The sequence below is a fragment of the Ruditapes philippinarum genome, unplaced genomic scaffold (genome assembly GCF_026571515.1).
Source record: "Ruditapes philippinarum isolate M1 unplaced genomic scaffold, ASM2657151v2 ctg672_1_1_1_1, whole genome shotgun sequence".
Lineage (NCBI taxonomy): Eukaryota > Metazoa > Mollusca > Bivalvia > Venerida > Veneridae > Ruditapes > Ruditapes philippinarum.
In genome coordinates, this window is record NW_026866363.1 from 22,947 (window position 1) to 35,696 (window position 12,750).

General features: G+C 34.1%; 2 protein-coding genes across 3 annotated transcripts in view; one reads left to right on the forward strand and one right to left on the reverse strand.

The window, feature by feature from the left end:
• LOC132732278 (6-phosphofructo-2-kinase/fructose-2,6-bisphosphatase 4-like) overlaps nucleotides 1-12,750 on the forward strand; it is a 38,236-nt gene that overhangs the window by 17,387 nt on the left and 8,099 nt on the right. Inside the window, exons 9-10 of one of the 2 annotated variants that reach the window (XM_060718668.1) lie at nucleotides 8,751-8,878; nucleotides 10,672-11,232. In XM_060718668.1, coding sequence (XP_060574651.1) covers nucleotides 8,751-8,878; nucleotides 10,672-10,755 — 212 coding nt within the window. In that variant the 3' untranslated portion in view covers nucleotides 10,756-11,232. Of the gene's footprint in view, nucleotides 1-8,750; nucleotides 8,879-10,671; nucleotides 11,233-12,750 lie in introns of those variants that run through there. The other variant, XM_060718669.1, reaches the window with a different exon arrangement.
• LOC132732277 (uncharacterized) lies at nucleotides 4,126-7,566 on the reverse strand. Its single transcript, XM_060718666.1, has 2 exons — nucleotides 7,132-7,566; nucleotides 4,126-5,431 (listed from the first exon to the last, which is right to left on the reverse strand). Exon 2 carries the CDS (start codon nucleotides 5,363-5,365, stop codon nucleotides 4,268-4,270), a length of 1,098 nt encoding a protein of 365 aa, XP_060574649.1. The 5' UTR covers nucleotides 5,366-5,431; nucleotides 7,132-7,566; the 3' UTR covers nucleotides 4,126-4,267.

The window sequence follows — 12,750 nt, forward strand, 5'->3', positions numbered from 1 at the left end:
AGTAGGCTATGGTTAAAGTGTCTATAAAAAAAACGATACAAAAACAAAGTTTTCTCCACACTAGAAAAATTTGCACTTTATAATTTTTCTAATATTTCCAAGTATCTAGACATCATTCAGAAGTAATTAGTGCGTACAAATGATAAGATGACTTGAGCATTTAATAAGGTGTTGTTTTTCTGTGCATGCATGCTTGTTATTTTAATTTCTGCTAGTTTTAAGTTGACAGGAAATATTATAAAGGAGCTGGTATTGTGGAGCTTTGCAACTTTAAAATTTTTTACACTCCTTTTCCATTCCTTTCTTGTGTGTACTTTGTTTTACTGAAAACAATATTTTAGAAAATTGGTAGGAAAAAATAAAACCTTTGATGCCCTGCATATATGTTTTATGGTATCAGGAAGGTATTTCAGCTTTGCAGATTCACGAATTGGAAAACCTAGCTAAACACTTTTCCTTCCTTTACAGCTGTACATTCCAGATTTTAGCTAAGGGGAAAATTCACCTAAATGGTGTGTACTAGTGCAAAGTATGTTTTTGGCCTTTTCCATTTTGGATTAAAATGAAATAATACAATTTTATGCAAAAATCATCTCTATTTATTATATTATGGCAAATGCCACTACGACTGTTTTAAATTTATAAATTTTCATTATAAACAATTTAAATTTTGTAAAATTTGAGACGAACATTGATAGTTTCTAACACATCAAATTTACCACCTTAAATGGTAAAATAATAATAAAAATATTTATATCACGAAATAACGCTGTGTACTTCATTAGGTAATTTTCCACAAAGCTAAATTGGTAACATACCAGAAAACAGTGTTTAGCTACTGGTCTTCAAAAAGGTCAATTTAAAAAGTCATGTATTAAGTGTATTCCCAGAAAATGATATACAGTGTATACAATATACTAGATAATGAAATGTAATGTACTTTTAGGAAATGATTTGAGCCGCGTCATGACAAAACCAACATAGTGTGTTTGCGACCAGCATGGATCCAGACCAGCCTGCACATCCCCGCAGTCTGATCAGGATCCATGCTGTTCGCTATCTCGGTTTCTATACTGGTTATAGAGTTTGTAAGCGAACAGCATGGATCCTGATCAGACTGCTCGGATGCGCAGGCTGGTCTGGATCCATGCTGGTCGCAAACCCACTTTGTTGGTTTTGTCATGACACGGCTCATTTATTGCATTAAGATGTGTTCTCTGTATATAATATATATTTTACAATGCATAGAGGATAATAAAAAGTAAACTTTATATGTTTAGTAAGAATCTTACACTGTCTGTCGGTACAGGCTAAAAGTAACTGTACTGTGTTGTACAGTTATGAGACCTCTGCCTACTTTCTGCTAAGACGTTACCCAAGAACTAGAATTGATATTTGCTTTTGTGACTTTGACTAGTGCTTGATTCTTTTTCTTGCATATTGCATATTGGTCATAATTAAAAAAGAAATGAAGAAACTTGATAATTTTAATTGGCACTTCTTTCTTACAACTATTAAATTTTCTTTAGCAGAATTATGATGTGTATTTTACAATATTATTCCAAATGGTGGAATGATGTCATCCTAAACTCCAAGTCTTTCATAAAGTGGCTGAAATTATGTTAGAATGTATTTTGAAACATGTACCTCAACTTAAAGAATGGGTGATAAAGATGACATTTTCTAGCACCAGTTCAAACACTAAAAATGTCAAGTCTGATATGAAAGAAGAAAAAAACATGTAAAAAAAAGTTTTCTGAAATGATTATTATAGGATATTGTAGTATAATAGATGTGAAAAGTATTCTCAGAAGATAATTGAATGATTATGCCCCCATTTCGAAGAAAAGGGGGTATATTGCTTTGCACTTGTCGGTCCGTCGGTCCGTCGGTCCGTAGACCAAATGGTTTCCGAGTGATAACTAAAGAACCCTTAGGCCTAGGAACTTCAAACTTGGTATGGTGATTGGTCATGACCAGTAGATGACCCCTATTGATTTTGGGGTCAAGGGGTCAAAGGTCAAGGTCACATTGACCTTGTAAGCAAAAACGGTTTCCGATCAATAACTAAAGAACCTTCAGGCCTAGGAACTTCAAACTTGATATGGTGATTGGTCATGATCAGTAGATGATCCCTATTGATTTTGGGGTCAAGGGGTCAAAGGTCAAGGTCACATTGACCTTGTAAGCAAAACCGGTTTCCGATCAATAACTAAAGAACTTTAAGGCCTAGGAACTTCAAACTTGGTATGGTGATTGGTCATGATCAGTAGATGACCCCTATTGATTTTGGGGTCAAGGGGTCAAAGGTCAAGGTCACATTGACTTTGTAAGCAAAAATGGTTTCCGATCAATAACTAAAGAACTTTAAGGCCTAGGAACTTCAAACTTGGTATGGTGATTGGTCATGATCAGTAGATGACCCCTGTTGATTTTGGGGTCAAGGGGTCAAAGGTCAAGGTCACATTGACTTTGTAAGCAATAACGGTTTCCGATCAATAACTAAAGAACTTTAAGGCCTAGGAACTTCAAACTTGGTATGGTGATTGGTCATGATCAGTAGATGACCCCTATTGATTTTAGGGTCAAGGGGTCAATGTCAAGGTCACATTGACCTCTTGGGTAAAAACGGTTTCTGATCAATAACAAAAGAACCCTTAGGCCTAGTAACTTCAAACTTGGTATGGTGATTGGTAATGACCAGCAGATGACCCCTATTGATTTTGGGGTTAAGGGGTCAAAGGTCAAGGTCACATTGACCTTGTAGGTAAAAACGATTTCCGATCAATAACGAAAGAACCCTTAGGCCTAGGAACTTCAAACTTGGTATGGTGATTGGTCATGACCAGCAGATGACTCCTATTGATTTTGGGGTTAAGGGGTCAAAGGTCAAGGTCACATTGACTTTGTAGGTAAAAACGGTTTCCAATCAATAACGAAAGAACCCTTAGGCCTAGGAACTTCAAACTTGGTATGGTGATTGGTCATCACCAGCAGATGACCCCTATTGATTTTGGGGTTAAGGGGTCAAAGGTAAAGGTCACATTGACCTTGTAGGTAAAAACGGTTTCTGATCAATAACGAAAGAACCCTTAGGCCTAGGGACTTTAAACTTGATATGGTGATTGGTCATGATCAGTAGATGACCCCTATTGATTTTGGGGTCAAGGGGTCAAAGGTAAAGGTCACATTGACCTCTTAGGTAAAAACGGTTTCCGATCAATAACTAAAGAACCCTTAGGCCTAGGAACTTCAAACTTGGTAAGATTATTGGTCATGACCAGTAGATGACCCCTATTGATATTGGGGTTAAGGGGTCAAAGGGCAAGGTCACATTGACCTTGTAGGTAAAAATGCTTTCAAATCAATAACTTAAGAACCCTTTGGCCTAGGAACTTCAAACATGGTATGGTGATTGGTCATGACCAGCAGATGACCTATTGATTTTGGGGTCAAGGGGTCAAAGGTCAAGGTCACATTGACCTTGTATGTTAAAACGGTTTCCGATCAATTAACTAAAAACGCTTAGGGTTAGGAACTTCAAACTTTGTATGATGATTGGTCGTGACCAGCAGATGACCCCTATTGAGTTTTGGGTCAAGGGGTTAAAGGTTAAGGTCATGACCAGTAGATACTTGATAACCCTTATTAATTGTTTGATCACTTGGTCAGAAGTCATAATAACCTTATCACATGACTAATTGGCTGCTGATAGGGGGCATACATGTTTTACAAACATATCTTGTTAAACAAGACTTACCGACGAAGGAGGGAAGTTGAAGTTTGATCTGGATTTTATTGACTGCAAACTCCTGAAGGGCTCACACAGAGATGACGTAGCTCATTACTTATGCAGATTCAGTTTTTAGAGTCCTAGTGTCTAGTTTTGTTTCCATAAAACAAAACTAGACATGAAAAAGCGTGTGTACAGAGAAATCAAAATTTGGGTATGGGTGGGTGGGTGTGTGAGCCCTTCAGGAGTTTGCAGTCAATAAAATCCAGATCAAACTTCAACTTCCCTCCTTCGTCGGTAAGTCTTGTTTAATCATTCAATTTTATTGACTGCATAACTCCTGATAGGGCCCCACAGAGATTTTAGAGATATTTCTCTGTCAAAGCTTCAAGTTTTTGTAAAATAAATGATTTGACAAATAACTTCCATATGGTGTTATACTTGTATTTGAAATAATAATTTTTTGAAATCATGTACATGTAAAGTATAACACTGAATACAAGGCAAAGCACATTTTAAAATTATGACAATTTACTAATCCAGTAAGCACATTTGCATAGTATGATCTTCCACAATCTGTTTATTATAAAATTTATTAAATGTTCTAGCATTTTGCCAGCCCGCAGTTTTAAGTATACAAGAAAGAGGAATGCCTCTAGAGTTTGCAGAACTTGCTGCTGCTGTCCTTATACTATGGGGAGTATAATGCTCTAGTACCCCAGCCTTATTCAAAAACATTCTTATCCACCTAGCAACAGTTGACTTAGTTACAGATTTGTGGGGTTTTTGTGTCCCAATCAAAAGTTTATTATTCATTCTTAGACTTTTCGTCCTCTCAATATATTCCTTGAATACTGTCACTATGCACAACCTTTGGTCTGCTGAATATTCGTTTAGATGTAATGGTGCGGGGTGTCTGCCTGGCTTAGACTGTTTTAACATATGGTTAAGTTTAATGATCATTTTATTATCTACAAATATGATATCTTCTAAACAAATTAAATGTAATGTTTGGCAGCGTTGTGCTGTTAGTAATAAAAACAATACTGCCAATTTTCCTGTTAATGTCATCAATGTCAACTCTGATGGTAATTGTTTAATAAAATCTAGAACTGACTGAACATCCCATATATGGTTATATTTTGGTAAAGCAGGTCTTAATTCAAACACACCCTTCATAAATTTATTTATTACAGTACAATACTTAAAATCCAGTCCCGAACACATGTGAACTAACTGATTAATAGCTGATCTCGCTGTATTAATGGCACTGTATCCCAGACCTGAATTATACATAGAGGTTAAAAATGTTATCACATTAGCAGGTTTAGGCGCCAGTGGATTAAAATTATTTTTATCAGTAAACTTAATCCAGCGGTTAATATAAACAGCATATATCTTTTTGGTAGATTTGCGCCATGATGACATTATGATATTTGCTGACTCGTCCACGATGTTTTGCTTTCGTAATGCGTCCCTGATATACGAAAAACACCTAGTCTCAGATGTTTCAGCGGATGTTTGTGCTCCGGTTTGTGCTGAAGTCGCAAGATTTTTCTGGCTGGAGGAAGTATTAGCCAATTCTGGCACAACATTTTTTGTAGATAAGGCCACCAATTCTGCGTTTTCCATATTGGTGCCACTAAGAGAGCCTCTGCCCTGTCTGTCTCTACCTTCTGTAAGATCTTTGGAATGAGACTGAAAGGAGGAAACATGTAAAGTAAAGTTCCAGTATTCCAGTTTAAACTGAAAGCATCAACAGCATAAGCCCCGTGTTCTGGATATCTTGAAATATAATATTTTAGTTTGGCATTCAGCCGTGATGCAAACATATCAATGTGCATATTTCCATAAAAACTTATAAGTTTAGAAAAGATATATTTCTTCAAGAGACCACTCTAGGTCATCTTTATATTTTCTAGATAATGTATCTGCTTCTATATTTTTGCTACCCGGAATATGAGCCGCACTTATGTGGATTTGCTTAGAAATGGCCCAAAACCAGAGTTCTCTTGCAATTTCGTTCAATTGCTTTATTTTGCCCCCAAACTTATTGATGTAAGCACAAGTTGTCGTGTTGTCACTTAAAATCCTTAAATGAATGTTTGACTTGTTTTTGGCTAATGCCATCACTGCTAGTTTACTTGCTTTTAATTCTAAAACATTAATGTGTAAAGCTTGTTCTTCAATTGACCAAACTCCCTGAGTGAAGGATTTTTCAGATATTATTTCCGCGCCCCAGCCTTGCAAGCTGCTATCACATGCTATTGTACAGTCTGGATTTCCTTCAGAGACTGGTTTGAAAGTTGTTCCTAAATTTTTTATCCACCAATCAATTTGATTTTGAATTTCGTGAGTTATTTTCATAAAAGCATTGTAATTTCCTCTTTTCCAATTAAGATTAGTTTCCTTAATGTGTCCTAAAGGTCTATAAAATAAAGGCGCATATCGAACACCAGGCTCACATGCTACAAGCATACCTATTAATTTTGCAAATTCTTTTATGGTTACAAATTTTGATGATTTAATATTTTGGCATACTTGAATGATTTTTAAGAGATTTTCCTGAGTTGGTCTTACTGTCATTGTTTTGTAACAAAAAATAAATCCTACAAATGAAATTTGCTGAGTTGGCATTAAAACAGATTTGGTTGGATTGACTGTAATTCCTAACTATCCATCAAGCTGACTGTTTCTAAAATATTATTTTGACACTCCTCAAACGACTGACCTTGTAAACATGAGTCGTCTTTATAGGCTGTACTTATGTGCCCCTTTTCTCTCAATGACGCAAAAACTGGCTTTAAAACTTTTGTAAACACCCGGGGTGCTGTAGTTAGACCCATGACTAATGCTTGAAATTCATATTTTTGGCCATTGTAATAAAATTTAAAGTATCTTCTATCTTCTGCTACTATTGGAATAGAGTAATAACTTTCTGATAAATCCACAGAACCAAAGAAACAGTCTTTCCGCATTAAGTTTATTGCATTGTGTAAAGTTTCCATCTTAAAATGAATATGCTCTATGTGATTGTTAAATACCTTTAAGTTTAGGATAACTCTTATCTTCCCCTCTTTCTTTGGTCTTATGAAAATGTTTGAGATAAACTCATTTGAATCTTGTAGAGAATTAACTTTCTGAATTATACCACAATCTAAAAACCGAATAAGTTCTTTTTCTATTTTATTATTATCTACCGAACTGAATTTTATTTGGTTAGGCACAAAAGTTTGAAATGGTTCTGTATCAAGTTCTACATGGTATCCAGTAATAGTTTGTAAAATCCATTTATCACTTGTTAATTTTTCCCATTCAGAAAGATAGTTTTTAGTTTTACCAGCTATGAAGTTGTCTATAGTATTTATTAAACAGTAAGATTGATTACCAATACTTACATGCTGATTTACATTGTTCTTTTCTTTTGGCCTGGGGGATATGTCCTTGGTTTCTTGAAATTCCCGAAGCTCTTTTCTGAATTTCTGTATTTTGTTACTGGCTGTTTCCAGTGACTGTGTGATGTTGACTGTGGATGAGAGGGAGGGAATCGGTTCTGTGTCTGTGGCCTTTGATCTGATGGTCTTTCCCCCCCTCGTTTGAATTAAAAATTCTTCTTATTTGATCCTTTAGGGGTCATCTGTACTGATTTAGATGCATCCAGATTTTTACTTTTATCAGCCAAATTATCACCAAATAACCCTGTGGCTGATATCGGTTGATCATCTGTGCAAAGAGATTTAAATCTGAGGAAAACTTCTTTTTTGATGGCTTCTCTTCTTTGTTGGTTAGTTTTATTAACCTCTCCCGTCATGATCTTAACTGCATCACTGATATACGTTTTTAATGTGTTGCTGTCTGGCGCTTTATTCCCAACTATGTGATCCATTGCTCGAAGCAGGGGCACCATTGATTGGTTCAGCACGTAGTTAAACCAGATATTCTCATAAGAATATGTAAGGTTAACCAAACATTCTCAGATCACCAGATATTCTTGTAGAAGATAATGTTAGTTGAACCAGATATTCTCAGATCACCTGATATTCTCCTTAGAAGATTATGTTTGGTGAACCAGATAGTCTTCAAAGATAATGTTAGATAAACCAGATATTCTCAGAATAAATGAGATATTCTCATAAGATAATGTAAGGTAAACCAGATATTCTCAGAAGATAATGTTAGGTAAATGAGATATTCTCACAAGATTAAATTATGGTAAACCAGATATTCTCAGAAGATTAATATAAGGCACACCAGATAATTTCAGAAGATTAATATAAGGTAGACCAGATATTCTCTGAAGATTAATATAAGGCAAACCAGATAATTTCAGAAGATTAATATAAGGTAAACCAGATATTCTCAGAAGATAAATGTTAGGTAAACAAGATATTCTCAGAAGATAATGATAAGTTAACCAGATATTCTCAAGAGATAATGTTAGGTAAATGAGATATTCTCAGAAAATAAATGTTAGGTTAATCAGGTATTCTCAGAAGATAATGTTACGTAAACCAGATATTCTCAGAAGATAGTGTTAAGTAAACCATATATACTCAAGAGATAATGTTAGGTAAATGAGATATTCTCAGAAAATAAATGTTAGGTTAATCAGATATTCTCAGAAGATAAATGTTAGGTAAACCAGATATTCTCACAGGATAATGTTATATGAGCCAGATATTCTCAGAAGTTAAAATGCATCTTCTCCGAAGAGAATAACTTTATAAGATTTCATATCTTTCATTCTAATCCATTTCAACATTGTATTATATTGAATGCATGTATATTATGTACTGTGTATGATTATGAATAAATATGTTTACACTAAAATGCACCTTTGGGATTATCCCTTTCAAAAAATGTCTATTAATTTTTTCAGGAATGAACACTCTGATTAACAATAGGTCTCCATTACTTGTTAGACCTATTACAAACTACATGTACATAAATCCAAACAAAAAAAGAAAGTGTAGTATAAATCTACTAAAAAAAAATTCTTCCATTTTATATTTTTCAGAGGACTTAGCTTACCTGAAAGTCCCGCTCCACACAGTAATAAAGCTAACGCCAGTGGCCTATGGCTGTAGGGTCGAATTTGAAAGCCTGAACATACCGGCTGTAAATACGCACAGGGAACGTCCCGCGGTAAGTTAAAATTTCACGTTCGTAAACGCACAGCATACACAAACCAAATGTTCACCGTCATAAAATTTATATACTAACTTGTAGGATAGCTTAAGAATATGCACATTTAGAAAAAAAAAACTTAAGAAAAGATGCTTTAAAATGCCAAAAAATAGTTTTTTAAACCAAACTCCTATAAAACTAAGGTACTGGTATTAACCCTTTCCCTCATGAGCATATTGTGAAAAATGGCCGTTTTTCGCTGAAAAGCCTCCTGTTACAAGTTCAAACTGCTATGAAACTATGAAAAATGCTTCAATACTAATACAACTTGGCACAAATGTGGACTGGACCATTGCCTTTGTAACCACATGCTCAGTCTTAAATTTCCTGTTACCATGGCAACGAGGGGACATCTCAAAATTGCCAAAATTCACTATTTCAATGCCTCGATTTTTTCCATCAAATTTATTTTAAAGTGCTGCAACTTCTCAAGGGATTGAGATAGAGTCAAAGGCTTTCAGCGTTGGTTACACGTTACCTTATGATCGACCTGGGGTCATTTTAAGCCTCTCACAAGTCAAAATTTTCTTGGCGATGAGGGGGACTCCGCCCCCCTTCAAACCCCCCAAACAAAAGGGGGCACATCCCCCTTCTGGCAACCCCCTGATGTATCTTTTGGATTGGGGTGCCGCCGAAAAAGTGCTCATTTTTTTTAGCAACATTTCTCAAACGAAAACATGTGTTTGGGGCCCAAATAGGACATTTTTTCACTATTTCAGGCCTTAAAAAGGGGGGGGGGGGGTCGAAAGTGCGTTGTTGCGCGTATATATGGGGTTAAGGGTTAAGATTGGTTTCACTTTAAAGTTCACAATATACTTTTACTTTTAATACCAAATATGCTTAAAAAAGACATTTTTCTCCTACAAATTTATGGATGATATTATACACCATGTCTTTGAAGCGTTTCACAAAATTCCACATAATCAAAATTGCAAGTCAAAAATTAAAATTGCGTGTCAATGAGAAATATTTAAGTAAGTGGAAAATCAAAACCATCATCTTATAATGTATCAGACTTATAGGTAAATAAGTATGGAAGTATTTGTTGTAATGTTTGTATTGCGTGTCAAGAATCATTATAAAAGCAATTTATTTGAGTAATGATAATTATGTTGTTTTGTGTACATGTCTGTTGTGTGGTTTTTATGTTTGTTACTGTTTGAAAATGCATGTAACTGTAGACATTGTACATATTTTACCTGAATCTGATAAAGAGTGTCTCAATATATGTACTTGAACTAATTTTTTCAAAATTCTTCTCTATGATGCGCAATTATTTATAACAAAAGTACATGTTTAATGGTTCTTACACTAACACTTTCGTTAACCACATTTCGCGACCATTTTCATTTCAATTATTCAGTGCATGCATTTTTTGTGCGTGACAAAACTTTAAAAAAACAAAACAAAAGGAAACCCAATCAGCGTTTTTCCATTATAGCCAAATATGATAAAAAAATGCCATTAAAAAAAAGGACCAATTTCCATTGTATAAAAAACAGGCTTGAAAATGAAAAAGAAATCTATGCTTTTTATGTATTAATTTATTTTATTTATTATATTATGTGATAAAAAAATTAACATTTTTTTTTAGATGGAAAAGTTTTATTCTCGTAAAAAGAAGTGAATAGTTTTATTCTCATAAAAAGAAATGAATAGTTAAACATGAATTTCTTCAGTTTAATCTGTGATGAAATAGAAAAAAAGGCATTATGGGTAAATATAATGATTGGGTTTGCTTTTGTTTTCAGAAACCAGGGACTGTGGAGGAAGCATTAGTAGACGAGGATATGAGCAAAAAGTGCATGAAATCCCGTGCAATGTCCGTGAATTAGTATTCTTCCATAAAATATGTATGCAAGACTTTCATATGTATATGTTAATCATTCAAAGAATTTAATGATGAATATCAGCTTTAGTCAATAACAAGGTCAGTGATGTACATAAGGTTTTTGAAGTATGGAACATGTTTTGAAAGTCGTGTAACCTGGAAAACACCATAACCTATTACTTTAACAGCATTGAAAACAAAACTGCAAAGCCTTCTCCACTAGAAATGAGCCTAACTAGCTGGCACCTCTATGCAGATTGACCTGAGGATCTATAGTGTGGACAGACCAATATCCAAAATTTTCATCCTGATATCCCTTGAATAGATAATGGACTTTTTCAAAATGGAAGTTGGACAAGTCCATTCTGGAAATTTGGGGATTTATATCAGGATATCTCTTGAATTGACTTTTTCAAAAAGGATGTTGGAGGAGCCCATTCAGAAAATTTAGAAGAGTTAAATTTAGGTTTATCTTTGGAAAACAAGGAAATAATGTTGATTCATGGACATGGAGTGTTTGGGAAGGTTGTTGAAGATGTTAGTTTACCTAGTGTAAATAGTTAGGAATCACATCATACATCATTAAATTGAATAGATCATGAATGAGTGACGATGGACTTTTGATTCAAGTTGAAAGGAAGTTTGAGATGGATTGAGGAGAGAGGTATGCTGGTAGGAAGAGTGTGCTTGATTTATACATGAGTATGAGTACTTCATATGCTGTAGAACATAGGAAAAAGTGCTGTAAGAATTTAGATGTACTAAGATATAGATGTAGATTGTTTAGTGGAAAGTTGAAAGGAGAGAGAATTTAGAAATTTGAAATTGTGTGAAATCTTTTTTATTTGAATATTTTTCTTTATTTCATTGCAATTATCATAAAACTAATTGTGGTTAAAGAGATCTTAAATAAAATGAAATTGTAAAAATGTTGTAAATATAAGTTACATGTTAAAGGAACTCCACTGAGGTTGAAAAGCTTTCATGTAACATAAAATTTTAATTTCTTACATAGATCAGCTGGGGTACTTAAAACAGAAAGATTTGCAAAAGATATACAGGATATATACTCGGATATAAATTGAAAATCGTATTTTTGTACTATTTTTGTCCCAATTTGAGTGAAAAGCATTGCAACTATTTTCATTTATGGGTTGTTTTTTCACAATTTTAATCATTATTCTGGAAGAAAAGAGTGAACAAATGATCTGAAATTTGTGCACAGAAGTTATTGGTCTAGACCAATTGGATCATTAATCTCAAAAAAAAAAATATTACCAGTCTTGTCATGTCAAAAAAACCTCCCTTTAAAATATGTCTTAAAAAAAGTCAATTTATTTTTTTGGAAAATATAGTCAACATTTCATATTTTTGCATCATGATTGCATAATTGGGCTATAAAACTATCATATATATCAATTAACCCTTTACCTGCTGAATTTGTGTAATGGATTGGCCCAAATGGAACGATCCATTCAATGTTTTAGGGATTTTAATTTCAATTACAAAAAATTGAGCTACCAACAGTATAGAGCCTGGTCAAGACTGCACGAAAGAACAAGCTGGTCTGGCTCTACACTGGTGGCAAAGACTAATCACATATTTCAAGGTTAAGGATTAAGAAAATGTTATAATACTGCATAATATTAATTTCGCTTTTCATTGGATAATCATGGTGTTTATATTATTTATATACACGACTACTGTCAATTCATGAAGAAATTTCATTTTTGTCTCAAAGAAGGAAGTTTAATGTCTTATAGATCATTTGTAATAAAGATTCTAGACAGGCTATATGATAGAATTTTAAATAATTATTTGCAATATATATAACCAGTCAAAAATCTTTATAATTCACTATACAAATGACCTTTAGAAAGTTTAATGCTCATACTGTTGAAGTCTCCTTTAGAATAGAGAGTAGAGAGAGCTAAATTGACCTCACCCTGGCCTCAGCTTCACGGTCACATTTTGATACATTTTTGCATTTAAGTTGGTA